This window comes from Hyalella azteca, unplaced genomic scaffold, assembly GCF_000764305.2.
Source record: "Hyalella azteca isolate HAZT.00-mixed unplaced genomic scaffold, Hazt_2.0.2 contig16040, whole genome shotgun sequence".
In the NCBI taxonomy this organism is placed as follows: domain Eukaryota; kingdom Metazoa; phylum Arthropoda; class Malacostraca; order Amphipoda; family Hyalellidae; genus Hyalella; species Hyalella azteca.
The window spans coordinates 13,333-34,329 of NW_025945867.1; the positions used below are offsets into that span (position 1 = coordinate 13,333).

The 20,997-nt window shown below is 36.5% G+C and overlaps 1 protein-coding gene across 1 annotated transcript; it reads right to left on the bottom strand.

The window, feature by feature from the left end:
* Positions 1 to 2,136: 2,136 nt before the first annotated feature.
* LOC108682217 (GATA zinc finger domain-containing protein 14) lies at positions 2,137 to 5,348 on the bottom strand. Its single transcript, XM_018171346.2, has 4 exons — positions 5,208 to 5,348; positions 4,470 to 4,572; positions 3,616 to 3,890; positions 2,137 to 2,706 (listed from the first exon to the last, which is right to left on the bottom strand). The coding sequence occupies exons 1-4, from the start codon at positions 5,278 to 5,280 to the stop codon at positions 2,417 to 2,419; spliced, it is 741 nt and encodes a 246-aa protein (XP_018026835.1). The 5' UTR covers positions 5,281 to 5,348; the 3' UTR covers positions 2,137 to 2,416.
* Positions 5,349 to 20,997: the final 15,649 nt, after the last annotated feature.

Consider the following 20,997-nt stretch of genomic DNA (forward strand, 5'->3'; position numbering starts at 1 on the left):
CAAAAAATAAAACAGCGAAAAGAAAACATGTCAAGACAACGTAATGATTATGCAAAATGATCTTACTAAAACTTTACGCAAGCACGATTTTAGCACATGTCACTGAAAGTTCTACCAAACGATTATGGCTATACATCGATCTGTCTGATTTTTGGTGGAGAGATGGAAAAAACATAGGGAACAAATCCTGACCTTCCCAAATTTTTTAACTCTATTAATTTTCGAGTTACAGCCTTTCAAAGTTGAGTATCGTTTTTTTTTGGGGACACCCTCTATAATGGCGGGTCCACATGGACGCTCAATCGAATACCTTATTTACTTGTGGTTCCCGTGATTTCATTACCTGCGTTTATCTTTAACTAATCTTTTTATTCCCGAGCATAAAAACAAAATGAAGATAGAACATTATCTTTCATATCGATTTGTCACATATTTTTTCTTTAAAAATTTCCTTTTGCTAGATGTCATTATTTAAATTATTATGGAAATGTATTTGCATTTCTTATATTTTTCACCTTCTTCAAATACAAGTGTATTTCAATCCTCAAAAAATACTTCATTGTTTTCTCTGCAACAAATTTTATTCTTATTTGTATTTTTTTCTCGCGCATATATTTGTCCCCAGAATATATGTTTATTTTCTCGTGCATATATTTGTCCCCAGAATATATGTTTATTTTCTCGTGCATATACTTGTCCCCAGAATATATGTTTATTTTCTCGTGCATATATTTGTCCCCAGAATATATGTTTATTTTCTCGCGCATATATTTTTCCCCAGAATATATGTTTATCTTGACCCGAGAGAGGATCCCATCAATGAAGACAATTTTGCAAGCAAGAAAAATCATTGACACGAGCGGTCTGGACTATGACACGCTCGAGCCGACCGACCAAGCCAACTGTCCAAGTTGAACACCGACCTGCTGAACATTTGAACAAATTCTTTATTTGTTATAATCATGGTTGACTTAATTTTAGTCTCTCTCAATGACTGATGGTTAAAGATACAGAGCTACAACTATAATTTCAATTTCAAAATTGCTTCTGATATGAATTTAGAGATCATACAGGCGATAAACAACCAGTCATTCATCAGGGCAGCTACTCTCATGCAAAATCAGGGGGAAAAAATTGAAGGTATAATAATGTATTGAAACAGATCTTTGTGCACTGAAATTCTGGCAAGAAAATATCAAAATGGCCTTCAGAGAAACAGAAATTTAAGGTTTAGGTAAATGACAAATCGTTATTATGCCTGGTAAAATGTATAACTTTTACAAGTTTCACTTTCCCGCTTTGTTGTCTTAATATTTCTTAATAAATTACTCAAAATTGGTACCGTTTATATGTTTATCTAATTTTAACAACCAATATTTAGCTGGAGTCATTAAAACTTCACACTAAATTTAGTTCTGTTTATTTGGAACTTTAATCAAATACCGTCGAAATATATCTCGAATCTAATATGTAAATTAGAAAATATTTTGATGATTAATTGAACCTACCACGAATCTTTTCTATGGTCAAAAGAAGCGTTACCCTCCATACTATTCATACAGAAAGTTACTACAAATTATTGATAATAATTAATTAATTTCCGATCAGGATAAGTCCGTATTCATGATACAGTTCACATCATGAAACACACAACTGGGAGAACACTGAGAACTACAACTGATTTTTTGAAAAATTTTTATTACCGAGTAATTTTCTATTGTGAATTTCAGAAACAACGGCGAATTTTCACAGTTATTGTAATAATTTAAAATTTAGTTTGAATTTCATGATGAGGGGATTAGCTTACAAGATTAATACTAGAATGTACAAATCTAATAAGTTTACAAACTAAAACCTTGCGAAAGTTTGTTAAAGACGTTATTAAACTTTAGGACTTTAATATTATATAATTTATATTGTTCTAATTGAAGCCACTCGTCCATTATTTTACTTAAATTTGAATCCTAGTTTAGAAACCTATTTACAATCTTACTATATAAGGACCTTTTTTGGAGATAACTACTTTTAAGTATGCGTTATTGTGATTTATTTTGCATCATCTCAAAAAAAATATATTTCCCGTGATGGCGACATTTTTTCACAAAATTCGCTCATCCTAATTTTAAATTTAAAAACTTTGATTTTTCTCAAATTTTGTTCACAATTGTTAATAAACTAACAAATTTTATCGATGCTGGTTAACCAATTTAATCCGAACCTCTTGTCAACTGCATGGGACTTAAAGGAATTTCCAGGACATTTCATGTATTACAGCTAAGATCCTATCATCTTCCATCATAAGTTACATGAACCATCATAACTTACATGAACCATCACAAGTTACATGAACCATCATAAGTTACATGAACCATCGTAAGTTACATGAACCATCATAAGTTACATGAACCATCACAAGTTACATGAACCTATAAGTGACAAGACTGAGCACCACCGCTACCATGGAGGCAACACCATACGTCTCCTTGGTTGCGGCGCTATGGTGGTCGTTGTGGTTGTTGTGGTCTCGGTTGGGATAGTCCTGACCCTGACTATTACCATGTCCGAAGGTAGGATCAGGTTCGCAACGAGTCCCTGAAGGATTGATCTTAGATCCTGTACGGCACTGGCAGTGGCCCTGGTAGCATTCAGCGTTGAAATCATGGTCGCAGGGGTCGTTTGTTCTGTCGCATGGTGTTGACGTGATCACTGCAAATCGGACAAGAATTTAAAGACAGTTCATGTATTTATGATTTAAAAAAAAGGTACGTATTTAGCGCGCTATAATATCTACTTCAAGCATCCAATTAATGATTTTGATTGCTAAAAATTAGGCACCATGGAGAAAATGCCGTTGCCATTGTCTTTAAATTAGCATAGTTTTAATGAATACTCGCATTTGCATAAATTTTCCGTTAATGATAATAAATCTGTTCGTGATAGATCGCCAACGGATTCAGGTGAGAAAGCAGTTAAAAGCTTATTAAACTAATACACTAATTCTTCACTAGATTTATTTATACTTTCCCGTTCATGACACAAAAATATCAATAATGGAAATTGTTTATTTTACTTTTCTGTCAAATTCCGTCGGTTTTAGCATAATATTGGTAAACATTAACAATTGCAGTTGGCACTTGAATTTAAGTACTGGATGAAAATATTTGATTACCTGTTCCACGCAGCTAGGACCTCTCCTGTAAATATCCTTCAAGATCATTTAGATTTTAAATGGACAGAGAACTATCCATTAAATTTCCTTCGACATCGCCTAGACCTAAAAAATAAAAATCAAACCGTGCCAGAAATTTCCTTCAAAATCACTTAGATTTTACAAGAATATAAAACCATTCTCAAAATTCCCTTGGAAATCGTCTAGATTTTGTGAGATCAATAAGATCACCGATATCTAGAGAGCAATAATCATCGAAATGACTGACAGGTTCCCAGCCGATGAACGAATATTCTAGTAACATATTTGAACAGATCAGGCTTAATCGCCGTAGCCCAGGAGTGTTAAGCTTGTATACTCTTAAGACTTGTTCACTCCCAGAAACTTCTTTCAAAATCGCTTAGGTTTACCAAAAATGATTGTTTCCCAATGGTGGTGCCACTCACCGGACGGGACGGGACCGGGCACGGGGCCTGAACCGCGGTGGGGCTCATTGGGCCTGTTTGGTCTGTTTGGGTCGTAGTCGAAGGGGAGGTCACCCAGGGGGGGCTGGCTGCTCTGGTTGTTGAGGTTGTTGGGGTTGTTTGGGTTGAACTGGTTGTTTGGGTTGTTTGGGTTGTTGGGGTTGAATTGGTTGTTGGGGTTGTTGCTGCCACTGTTGTCAGCAAAACCGGGTTTGCATCGTTTTAGCGAGGGATGAATTCCGGTGCCGGGAGGACAACTGGAAAATACGAGTAAATTTAGAGCACAAAATTACGTCCCTCAATTCAAATACAATTTCATGTCCTATTTCCAGTTCTTGAACTTATCAATAATAATAAAAATAATTAGATGTTTGTAAGTCAATGATTATTCAATTTAACCCTTGGTTCCAGTGCATATTCCTCAATATAACAGACATTGATGCTTATAGACGATCTTTTGAAAGTAATTTTAACACTCGTCATCTGCATCTGTGAACTGGAAACTTTAGATGTATGTTTTGTATTATAACCATAAGATGGACAATAATAATTAATAACAATCATACCCGATAACCATTACAGTTCGTTGCCGATTCTGCCTGATATTTTATGCAAATTCAAGAATCCAAATTCCCAATTCATTAAGGCCCTGTTTTCAAAAGTGCAAAGTTCAAAGCAAGAGGAGAAACTTTATCTAGAAAATTTTTTTCATATTATATTTTCTAAATATTAAAAAAATATGATTATTCTTCGTTCTTGGTTTAAAACCTTGAATTTATAAATGTGGCCTTTATAAACTACAGTCCCCTCACCTACAGTCCCCTCAGTCCCCTCACCTACAGTAGCTGCCGCTACACACTCCTTCGTACAGGCTGCCGCAAGGGTCGTTCAGCGGCCCTCTGCTCGGGTCGGTGTTGCAGCGAGTGTTCTGCATTTCAGCTGCTCACGTATATAAAGTTATTGTTATAAGATAAAGTTATTGTTATAAGAAAAAGTTATTGTTATAAGATAAAGTTATTGTTATACGGTGTAAACTTGTATAATTATATCGTTATAAGGTATATACTTGTACAGTTACTGTATATTGTTATAAGGTATAAACTTATACAGTTGCAGTCGCAGTCAACACATACATGCATATCTTAGTGAACTGATTTGGAATTCGTAAGTCTTTCTCATCCTGTCCATAGAACTTAGTAATTGTACAGTCACATTCAGAACATTCGAATATTTGTGTAGCTAGGTTGTTAGGATATTAAGATAAGAATATTAAGATATACTCTCTGGACTTAAATGAAACTTGTATTCAATACATTCATACCCATCTTGGTGCAAGCATCGATATTATTGGTTCAGAAAACAGAAAAAGTTGTGAGAACAGAGCAAATCGTGTGTAACATTCTATTTCATTTCTCGGTTTCAGAATACGTTGTTTAATACGCTGGCCAGTTCCATTGAATACAGCAAATATATCAGCTATCATCAGTTGGGTGCTGAGAAGGCTAACCACGTCAATATTATACTTTAATATTGCTCATGATAATATAATTGAAGATCTTTCTTATTCAACTCACCGTCGAAGCCGGCAGCGTTGACTGCGGCTCCAGCCAGCAGCAGCATTGCGCAAGTCAGTGTCAATTTATTCATTGCTGCAAGTATTTATTGCGTCACAAAAATACCTGTTCTGCAATATAAAGATACGATTATTGATAAAACATGAGAGACATAATATTGCTATAAAAGATGTAAGTCTGTAACTTCATCTTAAAAGCAGGATATGGTGGACCTAACGCAAACATCCGACAACGTACAATAACAAGTGCAGGGAAGCCCGCGGTCGACATGTTACTAAATTCACAAGTGTTCACGTGAACATTTTGTCATGAGGCAAGAGAACTAGGTTGTTATTGGTGAATTGTTGTATTTGTATTTGATAAATATTTTGTACAAATGTTGGAGCTGCTCTCCGAAACGTTTTTATTGAAGATATGGTCAATTTCCATGGCATTTTTTAGCTTATAGACTCTTGGTAAAGCTGCGATCTAAGCAACCTAAAGATACAAGTACTATTATTAGTGACTTCATATAAGTATCAGGCGTACAGAAGACTGGGGAAGTACGACGACAAAATTCCCAACAAATCGAGGACCTCCAACATCCGTTGAATTATCTTGAGGATGAATTTAAGTTCACGAGACATTCTACTTCTATAAAGTAGAACTACTTCTAAGTTCACGAGACATTCGCTCATGATTGTGATAATCGACTGTACAAGAAGAATAGAAGGAAACTCATTTAAATTGCAAGGAAATTTTCAACAAAATTACATGCAGAATTGAAACTTCATTTCGGAGAACTCTAAATTGCCGCATTTCCGGTAAAAATCGTTATTCCGGAAATCATTGATCGGAAATTCCGGTAAGAAATCAGTGGCCGAGTTCGAGCACCTGCTACATAAGCGCGTGAAAACAATGGAATGAACTATCAAGGGCTTCAGAATATTTAATTTATTATTGTACAGAAATTATTGCAATTTAGAATTTATTGCAGCTGATAAATGAAAATTACTTTCATGACGTCATCAATTTAGGCCATGACAAAGCCATGATGGTGAGTGCAGACATGATGGTGAGTGCAGACATGATGGTGAGTGCAGGCATGATGGTGAGTGCAGACATGATGGTGAGTGCAGACATGAAAACTCGCGACGAAACCAGCGACAGCGAGACAACAAGACCGCCATTGTGCTGCTGCCAAGTTATTAGGCGACCGTATATTGTAGAGCTGCCAAGCGATCATTCATTATTGTAGAGCTGCCAAGCGATCATTTATTATTGTAGAGCTGCCAAGCGATCATTTATTATTTTAGAGCTGCCAAGCAATCATTCAGCAGCCAAGCGATCATTCAGCAGCCAAGCGATCATCCAGCAGCCAAGCGATCATCCAGCTGCCAAGCGATCATTCAGCTGCCAAGCGATCATCCAGCTGCCAAGCGATCATTCAGCTTCTTGACAAGTGACGTCCTCCTAGCAGATGTGTGATCAATTTGTCCTGCCGTCACCGAAGTATTATTATAATAGTTTCATATCATTGCATGTTCTGATATTAAAAAAAATATAGGATTTTTCGGTTTCTCCGCTGAATATCATTCTATAAGTAACCCTTCATACGATTCTCCGTTAATTCTATTTAGAAAATATAACCAATTTTGTTTTATTAGAACTAAATTATATCCGTGACGCTCTCCTCCCATCGAGAAAGTAAAAATAACATAATTTAATTACAATTGTACATAAACCTACAAGAGATCCTCGTATCTCTTCCCCTCTCCCCAAGCCGATGAGGCCGTAGAGGCAGGGAAGATCCCCAGTCAAGGCAAGCTAAATTTGGGTGTGGCCTCTGCAAGGCCTCAGTAGGGGAGGCCTGCTATTGTTGTGTCCCTATGCCGGTAACGTGAACAGGGGAAACTGTACCGGTAACGTGAACAGGGGAAACTGTACCGGTAACGTGAACAGGGGGCAACTGTACCGGTAACGTGTACAGCTAATAACTGCTGTACAGTACAGTTGATACCTACTGTACACTTACAGCAAATGATTACTATAATACCAATAACTTCTGTACTGTATAGTACAGCCAATACCTGCTCTAACGTGCAGTTAATGATGTATAAGGTTACTGAACACTTGCACTGTACACGGTCACCGAGCCCTTGTACTGTACACGGTCACTGAACACTTGTACTGTACACGGTCACTGAACACTTGTACTGTACACGGTAACTGAACACTTGTACTGTACACGGTCACTGAACACTTGTACTGTACACGGTCACTGAACACTTGTACTGTACACAGTCACTGAACACTTGTACTGTACACGGTCACTGAACACTTGTACTGTACACGGTCACTGAACACTTGTACTGTAATTGTTAACCCGTGCCCTCAGTTCGAGAGAATAGAAATAATTCAAGTTCGGAAATGTCATGAAAAAAAAACTTGATTAGGTTCATGTTTCGAAATTTATTTGTTTCTGTGTCTACTGTAAAGTACTTCATTTGCATTCAAACTTAAATATCAATTATGGGGTGTGAAAAGGGGAAGTGCCGATAATGAATGAATGATTGCATACATAAACGTACATTGAACATATCTCATAAAACCATCAATCACAACTTTTCAGAGTATTGCAACATCTCTTTATATAAGTATAAAGAATTATGTGCTAAAACTATGAAAAAACCTCATTAAGACAAGATTGCGATGAAAAAATTATCGCAATAGATTTAGATTTCAGATAATTTAGATAAAATTATCTAAAAAGGTTACAAGGACAAGAGAGTACCTTTCTTGGAATGGAAAAAAGAGTGTGTTTTTTATATAAAATTGAACGATAAAAACGAAAGTTTCTCATATTTTATTACGTGGAGAAACGAGTACCCATTTTCGAATACGATTACGTACAGAAGCGATGCCCCTCTCCGGATGCGATAACATGCTGAAACAGGCACTCGAAAAGGATTCATTCATTTTCAGAGTAAAGGCCGACTAATCAACGTATTAACCTAGAATTCAAAGTGAAATTAGAGAATATTTTGTGCCTAATTAGCAAGTAAATAATGACTTACGAAACGCTGCAATATACCGAATGCGAAAATTAATTTAAAATCCCAATTTTAAAAATTCAACTTGTCGCCTTGAAAGCAACAAGATAGCAGGGTTCCTGTTCAATGTACGACTAACACTCGACTATGTAGCACTTTCGTATCCAATCCCGAAGTGTACTTGGACTCAATGACCAGCTAGGGAGAAATTACGTTGCTTGTCTTCAGAGAACTCGACTGTCTTTACTGCAGTCCTCTCCTCAACTGACGCTAAGCTGGAGACTCCGGCATAAGTCGGTTTTTCTCAGACTAAATTAGGAAGCATGTCCAACGTCACTAGACCCCCACTCTATTCCCCATGCCACTTCCCCACACAACATGTTATTGCTCAACGCCCTTACCACAGCCACATGCTGAATTATTACTAGAATTATCACCATATACTAGAATTATTATTAGCTATCGACAACCATCCGCTTCCGGTGAGTAATCGTAATGTCGAAATTTTTGTTTCGAGAAACTCGCTAACATAAACGACCCGAGTATCATAGATCAGATGAATTTGGAGAATACACATTTTTAATATAAATTTTTACGGTGGGTACACTTATTGAATATCCTCATTTTACGCGTTGAAAGATAATGAAATATCCTTCCGGAGCATGACTTTAATACGTATCCTCTGAAAAATACCGCCTATATAGGACTCAATACGCAAGTGGCAGGAACAGGATGCCGTTTCCTATAATAAACTTATTCAAATGAACACGATGTAGACGTGACCGCTGACAATGGAAATTGGTACAGAAACATCACTGTACGAATGCAATTTTGCCTCTGGCATTACTCCGGCGAAATTAGGAAGTTTTTCATATTAAAAATGAAAATCTTTAAAATTTGATTCGGCCTAAACACTCACGTTACTCGTGAACAATATAATAAAAAATAATATAATATAATTCGGCCTAAACACTCACGTTACTCTTGAACATTATAATAAAAAATCACAAATGCGCCATCACTATGTAACTTATTTAAAAGTAGAAATCATCTCTTTCATCAGTCGATCAAATTAATATATATTAACTAATATATATTATATTATATAATATAATATATATTATAATATATATTATATTATATATTATATATTAATATATATAATTAATTAATAAGTGTTCATCTTACCGGTGTTAATCACAGCGCCAGATTTACAATCAAACCGGCGGTTTAAAAATTACGTGGTAAATATTAAAACTAATTAGAGCTAATTACATGTAAGACTAGGCTATGAATATTTCCAGCCGTAATGACGCTTATATCAGGCCTAATGAAACGCACTTAGTTACGTTGTTATTCATGGAAGCTGAGTCCTGTAAGAGCACTCAGAATACGAAGTGTGTTCATGGGTGTCTTTTTCTATTATTCTCACCACATAACTACTTATATCCTGAATTCAATAATGACAGTTTATGGATTCTATATTGAACCTTTTAAGAATCTCCGATCAGTATATTTTAATTCTTACACGCACAGTTGATTTGTTCTAACTTGCTTGTTGGGATGCGAGGTCTAGTTGAGTTACTCCTAACGTGACGTTTTCAGAAAATATCATCACGAGAACGTATCCTTCAATTTTATGAATTAAATGAAAACATTTCTAAGTAAAATTCAAAGGTAATATTTTTTCCTAATTTGTTTTATAAATATTGATTGATTTTATTACACAGTCTTCCCAACAAGATGAGAATTTCGAATTCAATATTTCTCACGTGTCACAACTACTACGAGCCTGGCGTTAGGTTGATAATTTTTTCAAGCCAATTAATAAAAAATAAATAATAATAATTTTTTCAAGCCAAATGAACTTAAATAAAATGAGTATATTATAACATTCTATCGACAATCAAACAATTGAAGTAAAAAAATATTACGAAAATATTTACGTAATATTTTAGTACTTGCATTTTACGGTCCATACTGTTAGGCGAGCCATTCCCCTATTACGCGGTTTTTTGGAAAATATTCGTCCTTGGTGATATTTCAAAATAAACTACCAGTGAATGATTATATAGTACACTGTACCTTCAGATTCTGAGAAGTAGTTCACGCTTCCATCAGTTCCTTCAGTTATTCAAACTGATATAGACCCATGCATTCTAAATTCGCATCCAGGAAAATGTTTCGATTGGATATTCAAATGTTTTTTTGTCAGTTCCGGTTATTAATTTAAGATTCCAGTGGATGCCGTTAATGTATATACTAACGACATACACAGGACCCGGGAGAGAGCTTGGTTAGTTATTTAACGTTCATACTGAGTCGGTCCTTAATGCATTATATCTCTTATCACGTAGCAGCAGCAGAGTTAGTCATACATGAAATCTCTTCCAGGATTTTGAAACCGAGCTCTTCAGAAGACATCTTGCACAACTCGGCCCCCGTCATTAATATATTTACTCAGTACGAGCACGTAACTTGGGAACAATACGAGCGGTGACTCAAGCCTGGAGTGCGATGATGTTGGTGCTGCATCCATGATGCCTTGGTGCTGCATCCATGATGTCTTGGTGCTGCACTTGTGCTGCATCTTTGATGCCATGTTGCAACACTTGTGTTGCATCTTTGATGTCATGTTGCAGCACTTGTGTTGCAATTCAACGGCTGCAGCATCAGCCTCGTTGATTATTGGGCTTTGACGCAGCATTTATGATGCAAAACAACTGTTCCAACCTTCAATATACATCTTGTTTAGGTATTATTTTAAGATATTAATTAGGTAGTGTAACACTTTTATCAAAACGTATTGCTGATGCACCAGTCCTTGTTGCAGCAATGCCCCTATTGTTCCAAAATAGCTACCTCTTTTGATGTAAGACACATCACTCAACTTTAAACATGGTAAATCGCATAACTCTATCGCATTATCAATTGCCCGCAATTGATGGAAGTTCAGTTATTTATACTGTATACCCTTCCGATGAAATATCGATGGTCATTTCTTTATTCCGATGAGATATTGCTAGTTGTTGGTAATTTCCATGTACTGCAGCATCTCTCGACGTTGTCAGAACATCTCTCGACACAGCTGCAGCATCATTCGACGTTGTTGGAACATCTCTCAACGCAGCTGTAGCATCATTCTCTTTAACAACGAAGTCTCCAGTCAAATTCATGGCTATTAATTCATAATCATCGTAAAATTTTATTGTCGCTCCAAGCCTACAGTTCATTTATTTAATTCCTGTTCTGCTGGTATAGTGTTCTTATCCGTATGTCACATCAAAACAAATATCGTTCTCAAAAATACCGTTTTTATTTTATGAATAGCATTGCGCTGGACTTTATATATATCACATCACGCCAAGTGTTATTTAGAAAAAATGTTGTCGTGCTGGCAGAAATAGCGTTACGCTGCTGCTCCTTTTATCATTTATACGCCTAAGGTTTTTTTTAAGAATACCGCTCTTCTGGTAGGAATAGCGTTATGGGAGTCGACCACATCACTGCCGGCAAAGATTTGGAAGCTGCAAGTCGATGGTGAATGTTCAGTTCTACGAACTCTTATTGACTACAAGACGCTAGGCACTGAAATTAAGCTGTGGGGGCACGTCTGCTGAAACCTGCGCTACGAATTCAGCGTATACGTTCACTTGGCTTCGAAAAACGATAAAATTCATGGTCACGTTTTAGTTTCTGTTTGGTGTTGAACTATTCGCTAGTTACTCGCTTTATTAAATTCAGGTGCACACTCAGATGTCACTGAAGTGGACCAGGGTAGGTACCATTAAAATGTATTTCTTCAAACATTAGAGTTCCTTTTGCCAAAATAAAGCACTAGACTTTTAAGTAAATCTTCCTAAATATAACGCATGAATCAATTTTACATTTATTTTTTTCAAGAAGACGAAAAAGTTATTGAAGCTCATCCATGACCTGCTATACCGGCTCATCGAAAGCCTATTCGCCTATACCACGGTAATCATTCCATGGGCTAATCCTGATAATTTAATAAATTTTTTTCGAATAGATTACCAGATTAAACTCACAGCATGGACCGGAATATGTGGATGAAGTATAGCCATCAATAAAATTTAAGACTTTGCACTTACTTTGCGTATTGATTTTGAATCTTACAGCTTGGTATGCATCAACAAATATCAATGTCATCGTGTCCTCATGCCGATCCTATGTACATCCTTAGTCGATTTCTAATTCATGGTGAGGCTTATCTTCCAGTATATATATTTATATAAAAATTTTAAGTTCAAAATTTACCTCTCATATATAAAATGCTAATACAAAGCACCGTTAATGGTTTCTTATCTTAACGCCATCGGCCACTTAAGTAGAATTTTTAGAATAAAATTTTTATTCCTCTCTACGTTCGAACACGTAAACATAAACATAATTTATTTTCATGCCTAATACCCCGAATATAATTTATTCCGACCTTCAGTACTGGTCGCGGCCATGTGAAAATTCATGTATTCTGCTTAAATGACGAAGAGACTATAACTAAATTTTCCATTCGTACTGCTCATTGGTGATGAAAGTTTCTTAAAAATTACGGTATCGATGAATTGTTTAAACAAGTCGACTAACAACGAATATAATTTAGTTACGTTCGAAATATATTGTTTAAAGTTTCGACAACGACTGTAAAAGACCGTGTTTCTTGGCCAATGCGATAACAAAAGAGACAAAAATACACAAGAAAAACAACACACAAAACAATTGTCGCAGCAGTTCGCCTTTTTCAGAATGAGTCACAGTCGGCAGGATAACAGGATCTGAAGCCAAGGATGCCTTGGCTTCCTTCAAGGAAATTGTACGCAACACGACGCTCACGTCACGCTGTTTCTGTGACGTCATCACTCATGATGACATCATGCAGGCTGAATAACATTACGATGTTCATGCAGGCTGAATAACATTACGATGTTCATGCAGGCTGAATAACATTACGATGTTCATGCAGGCTGAATACGATACGTTTGAGTGACGTCATGTCCGGTATCTGGATGGCGGCGTTAGATCGAAATAATTCTATATGATACTTCAATAAGAATAAAAACCAAATTATATTTGTTGCAATATCCTCCGGCTAAACTTCCTTGTGACGTAGGGTAATTACGTTCAGGAGTTTTGAACAACAAATGACAATAATTAAAATTTACGACAATAAACTAGGATACCGATAAGTTACTAGTCATGTCTGATGACGAACTAATGTTTTACGTTACGAGTTTTTTGCGGAAATCTGAGTATGTTAATGGCAAATTTTTAATTAAAATACCTCCGACAACGTTCATGGCAACAATTATGTCTCCGACTGCTACCATGAAACGGTATTTTTACTTTAAAGAAAACGAGTGCTTAGAAATTTAAATACTCAATAATCAATATTCCCTCTATTTTAAAGTCAATTTTCTTCTTATTTCAAGCGTCGAAGTTGCTATTCTCTTCGGGCAAGCTTTCCATCATAGATTTTACACTTTTTCATCAATAAAAGAACGAACACTTGAAATTTCTATCAGTTTCATGAAATTGAAGGTCTTTAGGAAACGTTGTGCTGCTAGAGAGTCGGTCGTTTCCGACAAGAAAAATCTACAAATAAGCTTAAAACATTTTAATCAAATAATAAACTATCTAATGTGAACCCGGTTCAATGCGTACTATTTTAATAACATTTTCGCAATCTCATCAGTGCTGAGTATCCATTTTGCACCAGTGCACAAACCAACAACGCGTATATGTTTCAGAATTTTCTTTACCGACCAAAGCCATAAGAAATAATTCTTTCCGTTTCATTTTTCACTAGAGAAGAGCGCATTAGTGATCACCGTCTTCCACACTGCGCGTCCAAAGACTGCAATTGTTTCCTTATTGAAGCTCGAGGTGGAATAGTTCGCTAGCGGGCGGCTCGAGGTCACTGCGGTGCGTGAGCGCCCGCTTCCTGGAGGTTCCGAAGTCGTCAAAATTTCCTATGTGATTTTAGGTCCCCCGTGACAGAAATTGATATGTTTCTGCATTTTTTCTAACGGTGTGTTTTTCATTTTTTTCTTTGGTCATTGCCCGCCTAGGGTAAGTGGTTTCTTGCATCACCCAGCCGTTGTTCAAAGCTCGAACAATAATATTGACATGACATGTAACTGTATTACACCAATGCGTGGTACCAGGGTTCCTTAAAATTAATTATATACATTTTAATATCATAATTTTCGAGATATGATGATCATATTAGTATATTACAGTTAAACGCCTATTATGTGAATAGACTCCAAAATGCAGTAGATAAATAGCGGAAGCATTTCCTTAGCAATTTATCTGAAAAAGTTACCCTGCAATGAGCCCGTTTCCCAGTGCTCAGTTTCTCAAAAGTTTTAAAACAATTTTATTCGGTATTCGACCATTTCAGTCATGGTTCCAGTAGTGGACACTCGATGCTCCTACTAGAATGCATCAACGACCAATCCTGAACCACCACTGTAAATGGTTCTGAAAAAGTGATGAGAAACTCATAGCTATGAACGTCAAGTACCATTCGTTTGGTTTTGTTTTCCCCGCACCATGTATTCAGTACACTTATGCAAGTAGAACATGACTCGTGATTCTGCTCGTGAAGCTTAATTTTCCTAACAATGAGCTTCCTTTTCTTTATCAAACATCAGTTAGAAAAACTCTTAAGGTGGAAAAAATTCCTTTCATTCCTTCACCTTATCTCAAGACCAGTGTCGGTCTGTCGGATATCTTGAGAGATGACAAATTAGAGCTAGCGAGGAACAATGTTACAGCTCCCAACATCAATATAGACTGAGATAGGGCAAAAATTTGACCAATTATTCGGTTGCCCGTCCACACACTCAAACTTGTCGTCAGTCATGCATGAACCCAAAGGTCTCGCCCGTCCGTCATTGTCAGGTTTGTCAAACCTCAAACTCCGCCCACACGTCATGAAAGACGTAAAACTTAGAGCGTCCACACGCTGCGTGCCTGCGTCTTGCCTATCAAACCTGGTATGACATGCAAGACTGACGATAAGTTTGAGCGTGTGGACGGGGCTTAACTGCTTAAGATTCAGTGAATATAAAGTTTCCTGAAGGTTTACTGCGAATTTTAGTCCATATGCCCGGGCCCTGGCGAAGATCTATCACGAACAAAGTGGAGAGTGGAGGGAGACTGCTTGACTACCGGTGGCATTATTGCAACTGGAAGGAATCGCCTGAAACAGTGTGCTGACTGCTGACGATGACGAGGTGTTGGGACACGTTTCCTCGGAAATCTACTGAAATAACCGAATCAGTTAAAAACCATTACGTTGAAATATCACTTTGCGTTGCTTATGTGTTTGTAAAAACAACGATCAAACATCTACAATGATGTTAAATGCAATGAAAAAAATAATTATTGCAAATGAAAACAATGTAATGGATGAACTTGTGACGAATTGTTGAAATGGCCAATATTTGCGCATCATTATATAACATAGTGATGACGGCGCTGAAGAGTAGGCGTATGTGGCCTGTCGCCGATTCTTACCTTTCGTGACTTAGCGGTTATAGCGGTTTCAGCATTTAGTAGGCCGTAGGCCTGTCGCCGATTCTTAACATAGCAGAACATTCACAGCATTTTACCGACTCGAACTCGCAACTCACTGCTACAATTCTGCTGTGCTTAACCGCTCGATGTCCTTGCCGATTCTGACCAGAAACTGGCGCACAGAGCTGGGATCGAACCCGCACCTCTCAGCTCGAATCTTAGTACTCTGAACTGTAACCACTGGGCCACCCTGTCACAGAAGATCTTGTTCACAGAAGATCTAAAATCGTGTCATTTGACCGGATCTTTTCAGAACTGATGATAGATTGAAATAGCTACTAGACTTCCACCGGGTCCGATACTTTTCTAGGCATTTCGATTCTGAACATATATTTTTTCATAGCTTAATCTAGTCTGTTCTTGAACGCGTTCATACTCAGTTTGACTCATACTCAGTTCCTGTCAGTTTGACAAGTGTCGTTTAAAGGTAATGGAATCTGTTGTGAGGGATCGATTGATAGATCATTTGACTGCTAATAATCTCATAACAGACTGTAAACATGGCTTTTGCCGGGGGATCCTGCACCACTAACCTCTTGTCTACGCTGTACGAATGGACCCGCCTGCTGGACGAAAGGGAGCCAGATGCAGTGTACCTCGATTTTCCAAAGCATTTGACAGTGTCCCACATGAGCGGCAGAGTAGGCCCACATGAGTAGGCAGACGACAACGCATCAGTATTAATGGGTTCGTATCAGACTTCAGACTAGGCTTCAGTGCGCAAGGGCGTGCCNAAGGTGGGTGCGTCAGTCCTAATTTGAAAACTTGCACCGTCTCCATTCGCTGAATTTTGTTATGTATTGGTCTATATGTATTATCTTGCGGTCGTCTTTATTTCTTACACATTTTTTTGTATTTTAATTTTCAAATAAAATGTCCCTTAATATCGAAGAATCTAGTGGAACGTGTGATTCTTGGCAACTGACTTCCTACCACACTAATAATTATCGATTCAATATTCGGACGAAAGGGACGTGGCTAACCCTAACTGCAAAACAAGTTTGAAGACTAAAGTGCTGCCTACTACTGGAGTACTGCTGCCTGTTAATGTTTCACAGAATTGCGTCATTCATTTCATGTCGTTATTTATTTGAAATGTTCCAAATTCCAATTGCAGACTCGCAGCTGCTACATCAAACTTTTCACAGAATCATGTCATTCCTTCAATCCTTTGGTCGTTTATTTAAAATATTTCAAAGTCCTATTGCAGCTGCTTTATTAAGTTCTTGAGTGAACATAAGCTGTTGTCAATTGTCATCAGTGTCTCTACAGCAGTGACCAGTGCAGTGAGCAATGACTGCAGTCTGCAGGGTTGAATTATAGTAGGTAGCTATTAGAAATAATTAGATTGATCTTGAATATGTAGCTAAACCATTATTGTCTTCAAATGTCTTGTGCCACAAACTTGGCCAAAGTATAAAAATGTAACATATTTGGTATAGTCTCACTGTCTCAGTGTAGTGGAATTGGAGCATGGAGCATAAAATAAAAATTATGAGTAGCCTAATTGTGTTTGTGTTGACTGTTGAGGTTAAATTTATCACTAGGCCCCCTATATTTTATTGAATCATTGATATCAATGATATGCCAATTAGTAATATTGTTAGAAGCTAATAGAAGGTAGAACCGTAGAACTTAGAAGCATAGTGGTAACTGGCAAATCAGAGAGTTTTTTATTTTAGACTTTTCCTCAAGTTCATTTTTGAGTTATGTACCTATCATGTTATTCATGTACCATAAAATTGGGTAACTTAGACAATTTTTTTTAAATGATGCCATTTTTTTACCAGTTAATTTAAACTTGAATTGAAACATGCAAAATACAGGTCTATACTCTAGGTTCACTTACCATAAATTGCTGGCTCCGCGTCTCATAGTTTTTATGTAATTTCAAAAAAAGTGATGGTCTTTGTTACCCCAGATCTTAGGGTATCTTAGACTGGGTGGTAAAATCAATTATATTTTTTGGCAAAATAAATCCTAATAACTCCAGGTTTTGGTGCATTGTAGTAGAACTCTTCTAGTTACATATACAAATGACAAATTTGAGGAAAGTGTCATAATTTGCAAATGGGGAGTGCCGCCCTCAAATGGGGAACTTAGACCACCTCATGTCAGCCGTGAAAGGGTAATATCAACCGGCTTGGAAATTAAGTTAAAATTACCATATATATGACTCTGTAGACTGTAGAGTCTGAAACATAAGAAAAAACATTAATAGGTGTATCAAACCTGAAATATGATATATATGGTAATTTTTAATTAATTTCCAAGCTGGTCTATGTTACTGCATCAGGGCTGACATTAGGTGCACGTGCGATAGGTGGTCTAAGTTCCGCCATTCGGGGGTGGCGCCCCCCATTTGCAAACTATGACACTTTCCTCAAATTTGTAATTTGCATATGTAACTAGAAGAGTTCTACTACAATGCATCAAAACCTGGAGTTATTTTACCAAAAAATAAAAAAATTAGAGGGAGTTCTATGACAGGCTTTAAATAATAGCTCTTTTTTGTGAGTCACATTTTTCATTTTTTAACCCATTCGATATGCATAATTTTTTATCTTTCTATTGTGTTACGTAGCCTCAGTTATAGGCCTTTAATGCCCATTGACAAAATTCAAATAGTTTTTGAGTTTTGGGGGTTTATGTTAAAAAAACTAAAAGTGGTCCAAGTTACCCCAGAAGTCTAAGTAACCCCATTTTACGGTATGTAGATTGATGACCATTGACCAGTGAAGTATCACGGATAGCAGCATTATCGTACTTAGGAAATTGCTTTAAATCTGAGTAAAATGAAGTTTAAAATTAACTGATTCTAAAAAATCTCTGGTTTGTCACTATGATTAAAAGTTGCCTAAAATCACCAGTAAAATGACCATTTCACAGATTATTTTTAGAAATTGTAGGTAAAAATACTGCATTTCTTGGTTATCAGTAAAGAAATGGAGGAAAATGCCATAAGAATGGGTGAATCCAGGGTGATTGGTGAAATTGGTTAGATTCATTATTCATGGAAGATTTTCTTATCAGTATAACAGAGGTTACAGAGCCATGGGCATTTTTGTCAAATTCAAACATGGAAAACCTCTACCTTTATGTTAGGGCTGCGACTTAAGCCTTCTTGCCATTTCCAGTACCATGAGATTTCCACCAGATGATTTACCTCCTATTTAATTGTTAACAGAAATGAGTGATCAGGCTGCAAGATTCGAAATGTATTGTAAATTTGTCACATTTGAGCTGCAAGATTTCAGAAACAAGTAGGAAAATTCCAATTCTTTGTCCAATTAACGGTTAGCTTCTGCCCAGTTTTCCAATTTAGTTGAAAAGGTTGATATGGATGTAGAAAGCTATTATTATTTTAGCCCTTAGACAGATAGATAGGCTTCAGCTAAAACTTGCTGCATAATTCCTATTGTTTGAACTTTATATAATTCAAATTTCATTTTTTATCACTTGCTAAGATTTGCATTTTTTATCATTTTTATCATTTGCTAAACCTTATTGTTTTGCTCAACATCAATGACCAATAAGTTGCCACTTGGCAACTAATGCTCATAATATAACTTGCTGCTCATCAATAAAAACACATAAAACTGGTCAGTGGTTAGAATTAGAATTTATAGGATTTAATTTCTACATAATAACTAAAAACGTTGTTTGATTACTCTAGAAAATTTGGGTTTCTGTTGAACTCTTTTTGCACTTCCAAAGTTACAGTAAAATGAGTAGATTAGTGTTATTGCAAAACTCATCCCAGATTTATGACCTATTCCTATTGTTGTTGCACCTAATTTAGTCACATGGCTCTCCCTGCTGCTAAACAAATCAGTTTGGCCGTTTTTAACTACCACTGAGCTTTAAAATGATCAAGAAAATATTAGCATCTCAAAATTGATATAATGAAAGGCATTTTGATGGCACTTAAATAAAATTTATTTCTCAGCAGCAATTCTCCAACTTTTCAGTTTGTCAAGAAGAAAATAATGAAAAGTTTGGAAAATTTGTCATGCCTACTCATTGTTTAGTTATAATAAAATTTTTATTTGCAGGCCATCATCATGAGGCTCCAGGTCATTAGTGGAGCTGCCAGCTGCCTGGTGGTGCTCACTCTTCTCTGTGCCTTGCCTTCTGTTCCAGCTTTTAATGTTGGTGAGTTTATTTTCAGCATTTTTATAAAAAATTCCCCAATTTCATTCAAATATTTAGTTCTGAAAATATTCAAAATTTTCTAGGACATCCTGGCTCACATTTATTGATTATTGTTAGTAACAACATGTCCCTTAGTGCAAATAATTGTTTGTAATTAAAGCTACTTTCTTTTTCTCTCACTAAGTTCATAGCAGAATATCTTTACAGACATGGCTAGTACCCAGTCATTGCTGTAAATATTGAGATGACAAGTTACTAAAACAAGATTTATCATCAATTATTTTTTTAGGTCTTATAAAATCAATTAAGATCCAATTTTTTTATTGATAAGTTCAATTGATTAGTCCTGACATTTGTATCTTATTATTTTTTCTTCTGCTCTTTATCATAAAATAAAGACTTAATGACCTCAAACCATGCATCTGTTTCAGGAGTGAAAGCAACAAAATGCAACTTGGATCCAGCCAAGGGAGAGCTCAATGACCCATGTCTGTCTCTCTACAATGCTGTATGTGGAGGGAGTTTTTGCCAATGTCCCCCCGGTACTCATGAGGATAAAACCTTAAAGACTTGCAAGCAAGGTGCTGGTTCAGCATCAGGAACATCTGGTGAGATAATAGGAACCTGTGACTGATACTATGCTGTTGATCCTGTCTAGGCTGAATTTTAGGTTCGATAAGAGATAAGGCGTAGAGGAATGGAATTAAAAAAAATTTAAAGTTACTAAAGAAAAGTGATGCCTAAGCATTAATTTATTATTTTGATTATTATTATTGTATTTTATATATAGCAATTTCAGTGTTTATTAGGCCGTAAGCCTATTGCCGATTCTTAACAGAGAAGAACATTCAGTTTGTTGTGGTCACAAACGCACAACCACTGCTCTAATTTTTGCTTTGCTTAGCTGTACAACCTCCTTGTCAATTCTGAACAAAAACTGGCACCCAAAGCTGGGTTCAAACCTGCAATTCACTGCTTTTATCTTGGTACTCTGAACTGTA

What these genes read in the sequence shown, in the direction of transcription:
- LOC108682217 (XM_018171346.2), bottom strand. Translation starts at nt 5,280, where the DNA reads ATGAATAAATTGACACTGACTTGCGCAATGCTGCTGCTGGCTGGAGCC. An exon ending in TGTAGCGGCAGCTACTGTAG is followed by an intron (nt 3,891 to 4,469) that starts GTGAGGGGACTG and finishes CGTATTTTCCAG; the next exon opens with TTGTCCTCCCGGCACCGGAA. An exon ending in GCCCGGTCCCGTCCCGTCCG is followed by an intron (nt 2,707 to 3,615) that starts GTGAGTGGCACC and finishes TCCGATTTGCAG; the next exon opens with TGATCACGTCAACACCATGC.